The sequence below is a fragment of the Pelodiscus sinensis genome, chromosome 3 (assembly GCF_049634645.1).
Source record: "Pelodiscus sinensis isolate JC-2024 chromosome 3, ASM4963464v1, whole genome shotgun sequence".
Lineage (NCBI taxonomy): Eukaryota > Metazoa > Chordata > Testudines > Trionychidae > Pelodiscus > Pelodiscus sinensis.
The window spans coordinates 180,328,655-180,347,487 of NC_134713.1; the positions used below are offsets into that span (position 1 = coordinate 180,328,655).

The 18,833-nt window shown below is 39.6% G+C and overlaps 1 protein-coding gene across 5 annotated transcripts in view; it reads right to left on the reverse strand.

The window, feature by feature from the left end:
* USP34 (ubiquitin specific peptidase 34) overlaps positions 1-18,833 on the reverse strand; it is a 242,948-nt gene that overhangs the window by 42,294 nt on the left and 181,821 nt on the right. For all 5 annotated transcript variants that reach the window (XR_012903003.1, XM_075925543.1, XM_075925542.1 and 2 more), the window contains 12 exons: positions 16,499-16,563; positions 16,328-16,403; positions 16,184-16,231; positions 12,463-12,528; positions 10,193-10,273; positions 9,401-9,486; positions 4,483-4,651; positions 4,317-4,391; positions 3,468-3,619; positions 2,308-2,356; positions 2,109-2,213; positions 1,511-1,555 (listed from right to left, as the gene is read on the reverse strand). Coding sequence is in view for 4 of the 5 variants with exons in the window: in XM_075925543.1 (XP_075781658.1) it covers positions 1,511-1,555; positions 2,109-2,213; positions 2,308-2,356; positions 3,468-3,619; positions 4,317-4,391; positions 4,483-4,651; positions 9,401-9,486; positions 10,193-10,273; positions 12,463-12,528; positions 16,184-16,231; positions 16,328-16,403; positions 16,499-16,563 (1,017 nt within the window). In the remaining variant the exon portion in view is untranslated. The remainder of the gene's footprint in view (positions 1-1,510; positions 1,556-2,108; positions 2,214-2,307; positions 2,357-3,467; positions 3,620-4,316; positions 4,392-4,482; positions 4,652-9,400; positions 9,487-10,192; positions 10,274-12,462; positions 12,529-16,183; positions 16,232-16,327; positions 16,404-16,498; positions 16,564-18,833) is intronic.

Genomic DNA, 18,833 nt, shown 5'->3' on the forward strand with positions numbered 1-18,833 from the left:
GCCAAAGACCACCAAACACTTCTGAACAGACCCCAAAATCTTTTTATTTACTTGTTGTTATAATTTTTTATTAATTCTTTTCACTGACATCTGGACCTTGACCATTGCTTGGTCAAGAAATTTGGACTTGTCTAGAAAAATGATTACCTCTGTATTAGAGGGATATTGGTACCACACCATCATTCACCAGGACAGGATAATTAGAGCCCAGTGCGGATACAAAATTTTGTATCCACATCTGCAAAACAGATTTGCGAATATCCACATCTGTGAACGTGGATACCCATGGATATAAAGCAGATATCCGTGAATTTACAGGACTCTAAAGACAATGTGATAATAGAATTGTAACACTGGAAGGAACTTCAAGAAGTCATCTAGTCCAGTCCCCTACAGAGTAGAGCAGAATTACTTCTCATGTCTTGCTTACAAAACTCCTGCTAAAAAATCCCAGAATGATGTTGGCTTTTTCCCCCCCAACAGTGTTGCACTGCTGACTCATATTTAGTTTGTGGTTTATCATGACCCCCTACCTCCTTTTCTATGGTACTCCTTCCAAGGCAGTCATTTCCCACTTTGTATGTTTGCAAGAGATTGTTCCTTCCTAAGTGGAGAACTTTTCATTTGTCCATTTGTCCAGGCATTTTAAATTATAATCCTATATTCAAAAGCACTTGCAACTCTCTGCCAGCTTGGTATCATCTGCAAACTTCATAAGCGTACTTCTCTATGCCATTATCCAACTCACTAATGAAGATATGAAACAGAACTGGACCCAGAACAGATCCCTGCAAAATGCCACTCATGCCCTTCCAGTATAACTATGAACCATTGGTAACTACCTCCTGGGAAGGGTTATCCAATGAGTTATGCATCCACCTTCTCCATCTAGGTTATATTTCCTTAGTTTGTTAATGAGAAGGTGATGCGAGATTGTATTAAAAGCCTTACTAAAGTCTAGACATACCATAGCTAATGTTTTCCCTTATCCACAAGGATTGCTGACTTATCAAAGAAATCTATCTGGTTGGTTTGACATGATTTATTCATGACACATTCATACAGATCATTACTGATCACACATTTGACAGCTTGGACATTCTTTTCAGTACAGGGTAGTGAGACACTTGCACATTGCTGGATAATAGACAAATACAGTGCATTGTAAAATAGATGGTATTACTCACACTATAAAATCATCATATTACTTTATTTGCATGATGGGAAACATTTTCAAAGGTGTCTGTCTCAGGAACCCAAAACCTTGACAATTTTACCCAAACCCAATCAATCATTTTTTAATCAAGATTCAAACTGATCATTAACTTAGAGTTACCTCTGAAAGTACCCAAACATTTGTAACCTATCATATTGGCTCTGATTTAATTTTTTTTAAGTTTTCTAAAACTTAACTAAATATTGTAATTTTTGGCTGTCAAAAGATTATTTTAGTATTTAAAACAGAAAAAGATTAAGAATGATTGAGTAAATAAGTAGTTTCTTGACATACCTCAGGAGTCAACTTTGCTATAGATGTGAAAAGCATAGACACAATCTTAAAAACAAAAAGAAACAAAAACATTGTTACACTAATGTTTGCTCAGTTATAATTAGGGATGTCAAAGTATAAACAAGTTAACCTTCTCAATTACACACAAGGGACTACTTCCCCTGTTGCCTCTGTCAGGCGGAGGGGGTAGGTGGGAACCAGCTTTTCTATCTGCCCCCTTGCACTGCTGCCTCTGTATCAGAAGCGGCAGTGCAGAAGGGCAGGGAGGGAGCAACATGGTGGGGGGCGGGAGCAGCAGACAGCTCCGTAGGAGCCGCTCCCATGAGCACCTGCTCTTGCCTGCCCTCCCACCACACTGCTGACACTAATATAGAGGCAACGGTGGTGGGGAGCTGACAGCTCCCCCCATGCACTGGCTCCTGCAGAACCACCTTCCCCCATCCTAGTGTGTAAATGTATAGCTGCTGAAAATTTCAGAAAGTACACATTTACCAAAATAAATTAATTTTAACATCTCTAACTATAATACTAAATTGCCCCAGTGTACTTTTCAGATAATCTCTCTCAAAAAATATCAGCAGCAGGGGTTGGTACTTACGTGTTCGGCAAGTCGATTATTGTACCGACAAAGGCTGAAAATGAGATTGCAGGTTTGCCTGATATTGATGCCATCACGGATATGTTGAAACAAGAAAGGAAAACCCTGCAACAAGCACCAAGGCATTATTACATCTGACAACTTTTAATGAATCTTTTTTCAAGATAGTTGGTTGTACTTTCTAATTTATAAGTATTACCTTCCCTCCTGTTAATGCTGCCATGTCATTCTGTGACAAAGTCAAGTGCCTATAATACAACAAAATATATATCGCTTTAGTAAAGAAACCATGAAACTGAATTTATGAACTGAGTATGTTCCTCTCTACTATAAATTTTAGTGTTTATAAGTAGTGAAAAAAATTCATTAAATTAAAGCTGCTTCAGATTGAAACTCTGAAATCCAGGACTCTGGTTTGGCAACATCCTTAGACCGGCAAGACAACAGATGTTGCTGGATTAGACAGCCTCGGAGAGTGAATCAGCTGGGAGCCCTAACCCCTGGGAGCTGCGGCCACCAAGACAGCAGCAGCAAAAGCAGAGCAGCTGGCAAGGGATCCTTGAGAGAGCGCAGCAGAAGCAAGCCCAGTAAACCCCATCCCCGGGGAGTCCTGGCTGGGCAGAGGAGAAGGGGGTCACTGTAGCTGGGGAACTCCGTCCCCAGGAAGCCCCAGTGGGCTGGAGCCCAAGTCCAAGCCCTGCAGGCAGAAGGTCAGTGGCAGTGGGGCCGGAGCAGAGGCAGCTGCTGAGAAGCTGTTGGCAGGGGACCTTCCCATATCCGGCAAATACCCTCATTTGGAACGGGTCAGGTCCTGAGGTTGCTGGATAAGGGAGGTCCTCCTGTACTATAATTTAACATTCTACATAGTTAAAAAGTAGGCCCATGAAATGATTGCTCAATGATCTTACTAGGAACTTCAGTCATTTGGTCAGCCAAGAAATTAATGTTAACCTATAGAACTCCTTTGCCAGAGGAGGTTGTGAAGGCCAGAACTTTTAGCAGGTTTCAAAAAATAACTAGATAAATTCATGGAGGATAGGTCCATCAATGGCTATTTGCTAGGATGGACTAGAATGGTGTTCTTAGCGTCTGTCAAAAGCTGGGACTGGGCAACAGAGAATGGATCATTTGATGATTACCTATTCTGTTCATTCCCTCTGAGGGCACCTGGCATTGGCCACTGTCAGGATACTGGGCTAGATGGACCTTTGGTCTGACCAAGTATGACCATTCTTATCGTTAAAAATGCCTAAACACACTGCGTCAAGTACAATCTCAGTCACCCCAGTGTAAAAACAGAGTAACTTCCGATTGACACAGTATAACCAAAATCAGAATCTTTTCCTTGGAAGTTCTTGCCTTTCTGAGCGAGACTGTTCAACCAGAAGAGCAATCAGGGCAATCATCTTTTCAAGTGCAGCAGGCCTGTATTTTTCTTCTGCTAAGGAAAGAATGTCTTCCTCCTCCTCCTCCTCTTCTCCTTCCTCTTCAGACAGCACTTCAACTTGTGGCTGGAAAAATGGGGGGAGGGAAACCATAAACTCAGTAACAAAGACTTCTAATTTCTCTCTCAATTTTGAGCATTCCAAACAGCCTAATTTGATAGAACAAAGCAATTCAGACAGGCTGCTCATGCTATTCAGACATGCTAATCATCTGCTTTCCATTTTCAAATATTTGGATGTGAAAAATACACAGTACAAATTCAACAGCTGGGTTGAGGTCACCCTATTTAACAATTTATGATAATTAAATTACTTGCTAAGAAATTTCAAGCAAGTTTAGAAGTGTACATCTTAGCTGATAGTTTACATGATACAAATTGTTGTCGTAAAAGACAATATTACTGCCAGTCTCAGCAGAAAAGCCAAGGACTAAATGGGTATGAAAACTGACCTAGGACATTCTACATTAGCATTGAAGCACACTGATTGGACAATATAAGGAACCTGAATGTCTGCTGTTAATTCTATCCTAAAGAGAAAACTTCAGTATACAGCATAATCAAACAAGCATTTTTCAGAAACACAACATTCACATGAAATTAACTTATTTATTTTTTTAAATGAAACAATTTACCAAACAGTTTACTGAATATTTACTGATTATTATGTGTTGGCTGGCAAATCAAGAAAAGAAGCAAAAGGATTACTTAGTCTAAAATATGAAAAAAAATATATTTTTTTTAAAAAGCTATTTTAAACTTACGTTTTCGGGTCCTTTAGTTCCCATGTAAAAATGAACCATTGTTGATATGGCTTGCAATGAAAGCAAGAACTGGCTCTGAAAATGTAAGTATTGAATTATTTGAATAATATACATACTTACATTTATATATACATACAATTTCTTAAGCTACAAAAGCAATATTCACCTCTTCTTCTCCCATTTTGGCAAATTCATAAAGAAAGGCAAAGTACTCTGTGAGATGTTTACTGTGAGGCTTTACACCATGCTCCATAATTGACAAGAGTGTCTTCACGAAGCGAGTTACACATGAACGACTACCAATATCTTCCACGGGACCATCCATGTCATCTGAACTGAAAACACAGTTCAATTTAGAAAGTTGATATAGTATGTTAAACTTGCATTAGACACAACGATCTCGAACCTGCCCAAATAGAATTCAACTAACTTATGTTCATATATTCCATTCTTACTGTAAAGACTCAAAGCTATAAACACTCTACCAGCTATGATAAATATACTATGGATGACAATTATACATCACAATATAATAACACGAATTATAAATGGCGCCCAACACTGAAATACTTCTCAATATTATGAGGGTGAAAATAAATTTATTAAAGCATGGTTATAGTCAGAAGAGGAATTTTATAAAAAAGCATAATAGGATTTCATATTTAGTCTCATCTCTGATATCCATGTCAAATGTTCTCAGTTATCAGATCAGATGATGATTACTATTCAGGTATCTTATGGTGTAATTTGGAAATATGAATTGTGTCCAGCAGATACATTTACCTATATTTTAGGTGTTTTAGACAAATGATAGAGATACAGGTACCAGGAAAAAAAGGTGTCAATCATGCTTAGAAAATTTCTCGTTTGTCTTGTTTATCAAATATTTTGTTTTATACTTAAAAAATGAGCTGAATCCTTTCTCTTCTATCCCCAGAATGTACTCTTCCTGAATAATGTCTAGCTATAAGCAGCCTGACATACTAACTCAATTTTCTAGCACCTTCTACTTCTTTTCACTAGGGATGTAAAATCCCGGTTAATCATGAGGAAGAGGGACAGACAGCAAAGGCTGGCAGCCCCAAGTGTGGGTAGGTGTAGGTGGCTTCTGCTGGCAGCTGCCCTACGCTTAGGGCTGCTGGCTTCCTCCCTCCCCCCATGCTTGGGGGCTGCCACTGCTGGACTTCCCCCCACACTTAGTGCTGTCGGCAGCAGGAGCTAGCAGCCCGAGTAGGGTGGCTGTCTTCTCCAGCTTCTGCTCCCAATAGGGCTGCTCTTGAATACCAGGTACACAGTTACCTTTTCACATGCTTACTTCTCACACCCTTCCCAAGGAGACAAATAGACACATTGCTTGTTCATTTTCTTCAGATACATTTTTAGCTTCAGTAGTTATGCCATCACTATTACCAAGAGAAACTGTCGATATTGTGCCATAGTACCTGAGCCAATTTTGCTTCTTTTGGAAAACAAAGTTTCAGAAAGGGCCATGTTTCCTGAAATTACTTATGGGTGCTAAGGAGAGTACAGGAATCTCATATTTTGGGAAAGAGGAAGTGGCTTTCCACACCTACATGACACTATGATACTGCTTGAGGTACCAGGTGTCTTTATCCTTCTCACAGCAACCTGGTCTTAATGAAGTCTTTTAGTAGCAGTAGAGCCTATCTTTCAGCTCTAGTGGTGAAATTTTAAGCTCAACACCCTTTGTAAAGCAAAGTATGGTGATAAAATTCCAGAATCTTGCAGAGGAGAGAGAGATTATAGAAGAATCTTCACCAATACCTCATGGGGGGGAGGGGAGGGTCTGAGAGGGGATTGGATAGCAGCCTTCAATTTCCTGAAGGGAGGTTCCAAAGAGGATGGAGAGAGGCTGTTTTCATTAATGACAGATGGCAGAACAAGGAGCAATGGTCTCAAGTTACAGTGGGGGAGGTCTAGGTTGGATATTAGAAAAAATTATTTCATTAGGAAGGAGGTGAAGTACTGGAGTGGGTACCTAGGGAGGTGGTGGAATCTCCATCCCTAGAGGTTTTTAAGTCCCAGCTTGACAAAGTCTAGGATGAGATGATTTAGTTGAGATTGGTCCTGCTTTGGGCAGAGGGCTGGACTCGATAACCTCCTGAGGTCTCTTCCAGCCCTAGGATTCCCACCCACAGTGCACACCTGCCTACTGTGAGGAGGAGCTGCTCTAGCCCCCTCTTGTTAACAAAAACCAGTAAGGGTGATGCTTACCAGTTAACCATTCACATCCCCAACCTTTACATCTCCACTCCACAAGGAAGAGGAAAGGTCAAGAACTTTCACACACCACAAAAGGAAAATGCTATTACATTTACTCCATGATGATGTAATTTCTCTGACCTCACTGAGGGTAACAGAGAAAATTCAGAGATGACTGCTGGAATCTGCAAAGAGCTTTAAACAGCCCACAGAGGTATGAACTATCCCATTCATCCAAACTGAGTGTGTTAATTCAGACCCCCAAAGATGGTAATTTAAAATGTTGGTATTATTAAATATTTCAGAGCTGCCCAAACATTTAAGAAAGAGGTCAATAGATCTATTCTAACTGCTGTGAGCATCGGATCGTGACCGACAAAGCCTGGCTCCCCTCTGCGATGAATTTGGCTGGCTACTAGATTGATCCAGACTCTGGACACATAACTTACTTCTTCAACATTGTCAAGCTCCTAAACAATCCACATATCCTTTGTCCTATGTGGATTCTGAAGAACTTGTGGTTCTCCAGATTGTTTCACTAAGTCATATACCCCACAGATCCATACCCTGATCCCTTTCTTTGACACTCGTCTTGAAGAAATAATTTGCTACAGAGCTTCAGATTACTTTTATCTGACCCATAGTTTCCGCTGACCTAATAAGGTCAGCCACAGGCCTTGTGGAATTTAGAAGGTCTGCAGGGAAGTAAAACTGGAAGAGACAGAAGAATCAGAGTTTAGAACTTAGAAAAGGGAGGTAAAGGAGTACAAAGGAACTGATTCACAGAGGCTCAGTGCAGAATTGAGCCAGAGATTACATGGGTTCCTAAACTCCACAGTGTTTCCTGTCCCTCTGTCCTGTGGCTTCCAGTACTCTATAGAGCTCCTACCATCGTTGCTCTCTTGGGCCCACAGAGCCATGAAATTAAGAAGCTCTGCAACTTATCTTCTTCCATGTCTTCCAATTAAGATCAAAACATTAATAAAAATTTTTAAAAACCCAAGAAATTCCAAGACAAAATCTTTTTGTTACACAAAAAATAAGCGGCAACTTAGAGAATTCAAAGTTAAACTAAAAATCATCTGAAATATTAAAATATATTTAAAAGCACAGATAAAACAACATTAACTCTTGTCCATAGTGATGCCCAGAGGAAAAAAAACCCTTATTCACACAAAACATAACATTTTGTCTCATTAGTGAGTACAAAAACTAGGGTATTCTCTCAACATAAAGCCCTAAAAGAAAATAAACTTCTATTTTCTGCTCCGAAAATTGTATATTAAAAGCTATCCCATATTGCAAGCACCTTTGGCAACACAGTGAATTATATTAGTACTGCAAACTGAGCCCAATGCACGAAAATTCAGCTATTTGCTTTTTCAGAGTCCCATATTACAAGCAGCAATGAACGTTCTAAAATTAGAAATGAAGTAAAAACTTTGCTGATGATTAGTAAAAAGCACAACAGAACCTAGCAAGTTCTTCCACTGCTATAAGAGCTTTGTAATGCTAAACAGTATTACAGCTACAGGCACTCCCCGACTTACTAACATACCGACTTATGACCATCTGTACTTACGACCAACCTCCCATGAATCCCATTATAATATTTGAGTTGAGAACCAAGTTTTTCAAACAGCACGGGCAGCGCGTTTAAGGGTATTTCCAAAGTACGACCAAATCAAGTTACAACCAGGTGTTCGGAACGTAACCTGTTCGTAAGTCAGGGACTGCCTGTAAAAGTTTGGTTTGTCGGTGTGTCTGTTTGTGTCTATTTGTCTCCCAGCTGGGGGCCATGCGACCCTCTGCAGCAGCCATGGACAAGTGCTTTTCACCTGGCTCCAAACAGTTGGGGTGAGAGAGGGATGGGGTTGCCCTCTCTGCCCAGGGAAGCCTGCATACTGAATCTCTCATTCCAGCCCCACCCATCTAGCCCTGTATCCTGTCTGCCGACAGTGGCCAGCACCAGGTGCCCCAGAGAGGGTGGACCGAAGACAATGATCAAGCGATTTGTTTCCTGCCATCCCTCTCCAGCCTCTGACAAACAAAGGCCAAGGACACCATTTTATCCCCTGGCTAATAGCCTTTTATGGATCTAACCTCCATGAAATTATCTAGCTTCTCTTTCAACTCTATTATAGTCCTAGCCTTCACAGCCTCCTCTGGCAAGGAGTTCCACAGGTTGACTACACGCTGTGTGAAGAAGAACTTTCTTTTATTAGTTTTAAACCTGCTACCCATTAATTTCATTTGGTGTCCTCTAGTTCTTCTATTTAGGGAACTAATAAATAAGGGTATGTCTACACTACCACCCTAGTTCGAACTAGGGTGGTAATGTAGTCAACCGGAGTTGCAAATGAAGCCCGGGATTTGAATTTCCCGGGCTTCATTTGCATGTTGCCAGGCGCCACCATTTTTAAACGTCCGCTAGTTTGGACTCCGTGCCCTGCGGCTACACGCGGCACGAACTAGGTAGTTCGGACTAGGCTTCCTATTCCGAACTACCGTGACTCCTAGTTTGAACGTGGAAATTTGAATTTCCCGGGCTTCATTTGCAACTCCGGTTGACTACATTACTACCCTAGTTCGAACTAGGGTGGTAGTGTAGACAAACCCTAACTTTTCTTTATCGGCCCTCTTTACACCACTCATGATTTTATAGACCTCTATCATATCCCCCCTCAGTCTCCTCTTTTCTAAACTGAAAAGTCCCAGTCTCTTTAATGAAGAAAAAATCAAACTTATTTGAGCCAAGGACCCGAGCAACACCGGGTAAATTTTCTAGTGTAAGATAATTTAATAAGCAAATCTTTGACATAGATAAAGCACATTTAATTAAAAATAAGAAAATATTTTACCAGTCTTCCATTCCTGGTTGCAGATACAGATGTGCATGCACTGGTCTGAGTCTCTGTATCACATGAATACATAAGCGCTGGAACATCTGAAAAAGGATGAGTTATAAAATACTTATTTTGTTCATTTGTTTAAATGTGTGTGTATAGTACAGCATGTCCAGATTCCAAAACCCTATATGCCCCAGTACTACATTTTCAAAATTACTGTAAAGATTAAGATGGTAATAAATACTCTAATTGCTGTCATGTTTCAGTATCAATCTCTAATGTGACAGTCAAACTTGATTTTAACGAACACACTTCATAGCAGGTACCTAGATATGGTCTTACTATTACTTTGTATTACAATGAAGTCGGCACCTGACAATGCTTGTCATAAAGGTTACACAATAGTGTAGATAGAGGAGGTGGCAGTGTGGGGTGGGGGAAGGAGGGCAGGCAACACTGTGGAACCGGTGAGCACTGGCTACTGTCTGCCCCTCCCCCAACTGCCTCCATAGAAAGCAGCAAGGCGGATCAGGCGGGTCCACAGAGCCGGCATGCATGAAGAGACAGCTTAAAAGCTGGCTCCCTGCATGCATCAGCTCCTGCCTGCCCCCTCTCACCTCCATATTGTTGCTGCTCTATAAATTTCCACAAATCATAAATAAGGATGAAGCAAGAAATGACAGCTATATGCACCAATGTGAACTGTCAAGATTATTGTACAATTAGTTTAGATTATTGTACAATAAACCATTTTTGCTTATAGATCAAATAGGCATTTTTTGTATAAAAGTATGTTTTTCTTACCTGCCTCACAATTTGATTGGGACACTTGATTAGAATCTGCATTGGCCACCAATCGTCATCAGCCATCCGATCTAAAAACCACTGCATAAAATACATATTATATATTCTTTATTGCACATTCTAAATTAATGGTCATACTGTATTATTCTTTTGTCTTAGTCATACTTTAATATGCTATTAAAATTTAGAAGGCTATTATTATTATTATTATTATTATTATTATTATTAAAACAGAAAATGCAAGTCCAAGAGAAGTCTGAAAATTCTTTTGTCCTTGGGGAATGAAGAAAGAGAGAAAACAGTAACAATAAATATGAGTTTTCATGTATTAGCATTAATATCCTTTATTCCAGGACTTCTAAGGTTTCGGATCCAGAGAAGCCCTCCCTTTTTCAGAAGGGTGCTTAAGGATTGGGTCTACCTTAAATATGCAATTAAATCCCATCTAAGTCAGTGAGACTTATGTTTATATTTAAGATTAAGCACACACTGAAGTGCTTTGCAGAAGACTGACTCCTAGGTGATTCCTCAATCAGTGCCTAAATACTTTTTAAAGGTGAGTAAGCATTATCTCTATTTTACATTTGGAGAGTCACTGTGAGATTAAATGGCTTACCCGAGTCAGATGTTGAGATGCCATTGGGAGTAGAACTGAGGCCTCCTGACTCACAGAATTATGGTCTAGTCACTAAACCATGTTACCACTTTAGAATGAACAATTCACAAGTTCTTATTTTTTTTCTTGGTTTAATACTATTTTAGCATGTTGTTCTGTCCTTTCCATCCATGTGGCAACATTATTTGGACATACCTTCATCTTAAGACTGCAACCTCTTTCTCCCAGCTTGTTTTGTTCCTTGCCCATGTTTTTTGTCTGTGCTAAAATCATCTTCCTTCCACAAAACTCCTACTACCTCACTCCATTCTTCCCCACCTTTACTCTGGCTCCCCACATCAAGTTCAAGCCTTCATCTTCACCAGAAAGGCTGTATAGGAGTTTGCTCTTGCCTAGCTCTCTACTCTTACTTCTTCTTACTCCCTTTCTTACCCTCTTCATTCTACCCCAGCCTCCTGTGTTACTGCTCCTTTTGTTCTTTTTCCTTGTTTTCATGCATTCTTCCATGTTGTGCGTTATGCATGAGATTCCGTTCTCACATCTACTATGCAAGTGATCAACCTCACATCACATAAACTACTCTACAAAACCTATCAATATTAAACAAACAGCCCAAGAGGACAACTGTGCCTACTACTAAAGACATAAAAGACTTTGCTCTGTGACCTGCCTACAAGGTCACCAGATGAGGAGGCAGTGTCATCCACTTAGTTTCTGTAGGGGTATGTCTAGACCAGTGGTCCCCAACGCGGTGCCCGCGGGCGCCATGGCGCCCGCCGGGGCATTTGTGTGCGCCCGCCGACAACCTGGGCCAGCCCCGCCCCCGGCATGCGGCGCACTGGAGGCGCCAGCCCCAGGCGCGCGACACGCACCGGCGCTTGGTGCGCAGCGCTCGGGCGGCCCCAGCCCCGGGGCACATACGGGCGTGCGGCGCTGGTGCCGGCCGCGGGCGCGCGGCTCGGGCGGCAGCGCCGGCCCCGGGCCCACAGCACAAGGCACTCAGGCGGCCCCGGCCTTGGCCCCGACCCCGGGGCACATGCCGGCGCCCATGCCGGCGCCGGGTACAAGGGCATCCCTGCCCCTGGCATGCCCCAGGACGTGCGGCCCTGCCCCCAGGCGCCCAGCGCGTGAGTGGCCCCGCCCCCAGGTGCCCGGGAGCCTCTATAGGTTGGGGACCGCTGGTCTAGACTGTATCCCTGTTGGCAGAGGGATGCAGATTAGGCAGGTCGACATTGCAAAGGAGGTTTACCGGATCTGTCAAAAAAAGGCTTTCTTTCTCGACAGATCCTCCTATAGACTGCCGCTTTTTGCCGACAAAGTGCTGAGTCGGCAAAACGCAGCGGACATTTTTATGCAAATTAGGCACAGGGATATTTAAATTCCTGCCTCATTTGCAATGTCGACCTGACTAATCTGCATCCCTCTGCCGACAGAGGGATGCAGTCTAGACATACCCTAGCATTCTCAATACATAGTTTAGGCTTTTCATGAGAGAGGAATTTCATCTCTTTGCACATCTAATGTCCAAATACAAAAGATCATACTCTAAAATGCCTAGTGATGCTAGCCCCTAAAATTGCAAAAATTCTTTAGATAAAGTTTCTTGGTTTTGTTTTTACTTTTACCTTGTTAAACAGCACATTATTTATCTCACCTCACAAGCTGCCTGGCTGTTATTAAATTGTTTTGTTAACAGTTCAATCCACTGAAGCATGGTAGGCTAAAGAGAAATAGGAAAAACGGTTTTAAGGTCAAATTTCAACTTCAAGTGTCTACACAACCAGTTTATGTATTTAGTCTCAAGAACAAATCCAACTACAATTCACTAAAATGTTTAACTAAACTGAAATACATCTCTTAAAAAGTAATTCAGATTTTGGAGCCTGAACTAAGTACCTTGCATTGTGTAGTTGCTATCCAGGCAACAGTGCTTTTCACATTTAAGTTAATTTGATATTAATTACATCCTAAAAAAATCTTTCCCAAGTATTGCTTATCCTCCGCTCCTCCATATTTATTTTAAAATCCAATGACTCTAAATATCAAGAGTTGTAACAACTATATTAGGGACACTCCACTTGGCTGCATTAGAGATACTTCAAATAGCTCAGGAGAAAAGCAGAGGTTATATACCAAAACATATCTCTCCATCCCTCATAAGTAAACTGGAGAGGGACGAAAAGTGGGGGAAGCCACTGCTCTGTTTTACTCCCCTACACAGACCACATAAGAGAAGTTATTTACTCCTTCAGGATGAAGGGGAAGGAGGGCAGGAAATGACTCTCAGAGCCTAAGGCAAAGCAGCTAAGCATGGTCTTATATTAAAGGTTTCAGAGGGGTACCCAAGTTAGTCTAATAGCAAAAACTTGAAAAACAACAAATAATCTAGTAGCACCCTCTGAAGCTTATACTACTTATCTACTATCTCTTTTTTCTTCCTCTCCTCCTTTTCTTTCATTTTTTTTTCCCTTCTCCCTGCCTCCCTCCTTCCTTTATTTATTCTTGGATCTGGACTTCTAACACTCCTGTCATCTAAAGAAGTGGGCCCTGTCAACAAAAGCTCAGGATATCATCTACATGTTTTGTTACTGTATAAGGTGCTACTAGTCTATTGTTGTCTTTTAAGTTTATACCAAAGGGTGAGCCAAAAGACTCAGTCTTGCCCTTAAAGATCATCATTCCGTGAAAAAGAGCTGAAATTTACTTTATATTTGATTATTTCTATTCAATAATACCGAGGAGCTAACAGAAGGCTTTGTCTTTGCTCTGCTTGATGTAACTACATCAGCGATTCTATTTGATTACTATATTGCTGTGGGACTACATATTTACCTAAATGTTTATCTAAAAAATTAACACCTGTAAATAATTACCAAGGAAAGAAAATGATGGGCCAAATTCTGTTTGCTTTACTGACAGAGGTAGTTCCACTTAATTCCTAATGTTAAACACATGCTTAAAAGTTTTGCTGGATCAGGGCCATAATCCTGGGCACCTTGCAGGATCAAGTCCTTAACACATTTCAGCATTAGCTCGCAAAAGTTTCAGAGATAAGAAACATTTCATGAGTGAATGTTGTGCTAAATGGGACAACACTGAGTTTTTCCTTTGCACAAAAAAAAAAAAAAGAGAGAGTGTGCCAAGGCCCAGAGATAGGCACCTCTTGTCTATTGAAAGGTAGTATCTGTAACCTCTCACTCTTCAGTACAGCCTTAGCATTTGAAAAATTAGTCTAAGTATTGTTGTAGAGCAGCTTAAATCCACAGACTAAAGTCTTGCTACTACTGCTCTGCCTTGGTCTGCTGAGACAAGCAGATTTAAACATAGGAGAACAAGGCTCATGGGAATTCCCCTAGCAAATGAGACATTTTCCCAATGATATATGGCTTCCATAGTTATTCCCACACCTTCCCCTTAGCTTGCCTTGGCATAACTGGACTAGCCAGGTGAAAAGAACTGTGGAGAAGACTCTTCTGCATCTGACTGATTTCCATGCATTGCTTTGGCAACTGGCTGCTATGGGTAGCTTAGGCATAAGTAAGTCCCTTTGTTTTCGGTTTTTGTTTAATTTTTCCCTGGGATTTAAATACAAATAAAAAAAATATGGAGATATACCTATCTCATAGAACTGGAAGAGATCTTGAGAGGTCATTGAGTTCAGTCCCCTGACCTTATGGCAGGGCCAAGTGCCATCGCTGACAGATTTGCCCCAGATCCCTAAATGGCCCCCTCAAGGATTGAACTCACAACCTTGGGTTTAGCAGGCCAATGCTCAAACCACTGAACTATCCCTCCCCGCCATGACAACAAAAACAGGTGAAAATTGGTGCAAAAAACTGAATAATTTTTCTCGATAAATATTAGGATTTATTTTGGTGGATGGAAGGAAGGGGCAAGTATTCAGTAGATTAATACTTTGATGAACAGAATTTAATGTGGTTTGCTACAGAACTAAAGCAGAACTCAAAATACAATGTCTTCTGTGAGATTAAGGAAACATCTCTCTAACCCGAAATAAAACTTCTAATTTGAATACAAAGTTTACCGTTGCAGATTTAGAACTATTACCCTATATTTACATTTAATAATTGGACCACACCACTTGTAGTATATTTAATCAACTTCATCCTTTTCTCCTTTCTCTGTTTTTTTTTAACTTTCCAATACCTTTCAGTGTTCTAAAATGTATCTTGATACAAAGACTTACATTAGTATGTCTAATTTTTAAATAATTATCTGCTAATAGCTTGAAATGTGCATGTGGTGGGCATGAGATTTATCAGTAAGTTCAGAGATACTTCAGAACTTGAGCATGTGCCTGTTTGTTTATTGTGTGCATATTCTAGACTAATACATAGCCTTACTTCAACAGGCAGCTGTGCATATACACAGAGACGAATATAACATAGCTCATTCAATGAATTGTATTTTCCTAATAAAACAAGTTAATTTTTATACATCTATCTGAATCATATAAAAGTAGGGTGAAAATCGAAAATAAAAAGGAATACTTTTATAAAACCTGGAATTTTTTATGTAAACATCAGTTTAAACAGGAAATTAAAGGGCTTATACATAAATTACAGCAGCACTAAAACTGCATTAATTTATGCCAGGTTGTGGCCGGATCCTCAATCCAACACACCTGCTCTGCATCAAACAGTCCAGGTGGACTAGAGTACATTGCACACTATTTTCTTGAATATTAAATGTTATATAAAGTACAAAAAGGTCTGAAATTTTCTCTTTTCTCCTTCCTTGTTTTTTATTAGGAAGTCAGGTCTTGACTAACCAGAATGAAGAACTGGTACTATTATGACATCACAGATGCCATGAAAGTGAATCTCAGATACCAAGAAAGTAAATCAACAAGGAGTTAAAATAATTTTTATTCAGACTGACTGAAACTCTGGTTTGTGTTCATGTTAACATCTATTTAACTAAAATACTTATAAGCCCAACTCACTTTGCTAAGGACTTAACACTCAGCCTGTTTGATTAGAAGATAAGAGATTCTCATTCACACCTCTGAATCATACAATAAATTCTTCCACCAAAAAGGGAATACAAATGTTGTCAGTCTTGACATTTCTAAGGAAAAAGATCAATACAACCCAGCCCCAACAATCCCCATCATACAACAACTGTTTTCAATAATCAAAGTTACAGCAGCACGAAGCAAGTGGGCACAAAGCCATTTTTATGCTTTTCATTTGTGGATTACTATGAAATCTGAAATTGTACACATTCTTTGTATTAACTACTGTATGTTGTAACTCAAAACCATATCCTTTTACATGAAAGCACAAAGAGGCAGGCAAATTTCACTGCATTCACAAAACTACTTAACAGGAATTTACAAGCAACAAACATACCTTTTCTTTTGAATGGATAAATGTCTCCAGAACAAAGGAAGTGCTTAACTATAAGAAAGTATTATACAATTAATCAGTGTCCATAATAGTCATTTAAACTTATTCAGTTAAGAAGAAATGTTTTATGATGTTAAGATACTTTACCTTTGCTGTCATTAGGGAGACTGCTTTTGGATCTGGTAACGTGCTTGGAATGCTACTACACAATTGCCACATAAACCTAGAGTCAGTAATTTATGTTGTTAATTAAAATATTTAAAAATCTAAATTAAGTAAAAACATCTTAAAATAATATTTATTTAAAGTAAAACTTACCCAAAATACGTATGTTCAAAAATATTCTTGTCTTGAAGAAACTGCATGTTATCATGCCATATCCACTGAAGAAAAAATGCTAACATCAGATACAAGAAAGCAGTTTACTTCATTACAGTTTGTGTGATTTTTAATAATAAAATTATTACACCCATTGACTATAAAAACCCAATGTAATCTCTCAATTTCAGTGGAAAATATAGGCTTGATATTTTATTTCTGCTATGACAGACAATAGTTTTGCCTAATGTAGTTAATAGCAGTTCCCAATATCTCCTCCCTTCCAGACACACCTTTCCACAAGCTTGCTTACTTGTTCAAGAATTTTTAAAATGAGTTTCTTAAGTATGCATTGAGGTGTCTAAATTAGGGGCATGATTTTCATAAAAGCTAAACAAATAAATAGTAGAATTTATGTCAATGGGGTTGTATGGATGCAGCTAAAGAATAAGGGCTTGATCCAAAGCACAATGAAATTAACTGAAAGACTCATGCTGACTTCAATGAGCTTTTGATAGAACCCTGAAAGAAGAATTTGGCCCACTATTCTCATCCAAAGCAACAGTTTGTGCCAGATCGCCTTGTTTGAAATTAACCAAACCTACTGGCCTTATTTTTCCCCAATATGAAAGATTTTAAACTGTAACTCTCTGCTGAAATCTACTATGGATTGAGCAGGACTGAAAGCATAATCTGATTGGCCAGCCATGGACTAGTCCAATATTGCGACCGTTTTCAGCTTGAAAGCCAAACATGTAAATGGGCCACAAATCAGTATATTGAGACCGCTTCTCTGCTCTATTTTGCTCCCTAGAGCCATTCAGATGGCAAAAGAAGAGGAAAAAATCCACATGTAAATCTACTGGCAATACCACTGGCATAGGTAGAGATGCATTTCTATCAGGCACAGGGTTGACATGTTCAGCCCCTAAGCCTCCTTCTGTGCAGTTTTTTTAAAAGTACATGCATAATGGGGGTGGTTAGACGCATGTCAGAAACATGGAGGATGTGAGTGATGTGAATGATGTGTTCTAGCTATCTCCAACTGGCATTTAGTCCCTCAATAGCCATGTTTCTTGGCAACCAGCTGACAAGTTAGAGCAGCTTTCAGTGCTTTTATGTGCCATAAAGCAAGGGAGATGCAACAGATGGCTGGTTCTCAACTTTTCTTTTCTTCCTCCTCAGATGAGCTACCCTGGGTGGTCATGTGGAAGAGTGAAGCCATTCTCTGCTAAGGCTCTCCCCTAGGTCAAGAGCAGCCATTTGAGTTCCAACCCCTGCTCAATTTTGGGACTCTCAAGTCTGCAGGAAATAACTTCTTTATCATTTCTGATATTCAAGGCAACAAACAAATGAGCTGTTGAGTATCTGCAGTTATTCAGAACTCTCTGTCACAGAGCTACAGAGAAGGCTTTACCTTGTCTCCTTCCCACAGCAATAGACTATAAACACTTCAGTTTAACAATGACAGGCCACAGCCCCAAATACAAGTTTTCAATGTGTAATCAATACAAATCATCTCACTGCCTTTTTTGATCAAAGGCCACAGTTTAGAAATCTGAAGGCCACAGTGGATCCCAAGCACAGGTTAGAGAACTCTGATCTAGTCTACATGATTAAGACATAATTGCTTAAGTCAGAATTCCCGCTATAATTTTGCATTCATTTAAGCAACTACAAAATGGAAAATTAACAGAATATAGAAGGCTCAGATATTATAGATTGGTTTCAACTGAAACCATTCTTTCTGTTTAAAATCTCTGAAGCATATTAGCCCAAGTTAAAGGTTTTCTTATCTCATATAAATAAATTATTATAAATGTTTGAACTATTTTTCATGAAATGCACTGGTAAGCACAATAAAACAGAAATGGAGCTTGCTTGTTTGTTTAATAAACCATTCTTTCCTGTTTAGATTATACCTCCTGCCCAAGTTGTGACTATTTCAAATGATGCATTGTGAGGCAACTGGTGTGCTGGAGACAGCTGATTTTTGGCCTTATTACAGAACAAGACATTGAGCTAAATTATATTACAAGAACTACATGACATAGTTTTCAATGTGTAATCAATACAAATCTTATACATTTTATGCCTGATATGTATAATGCCCCATCTTCTTTATTGCCCTTTCTCTGATGATTATGCTGACAGCTCTCTGTTACATATTATTTTTACTTTAGAAATACCCGCGAATGTTAGAATTTTGTCATGTAATGTCTATTTTACACTTACTTTCTTATTGCCATATATTATTTTAATAAAAAACTCAACTTAAAAAAATATAACCTTCCTTTTTTTGTAGTTAATGATAAAACCAAGTTTTAAGATGATT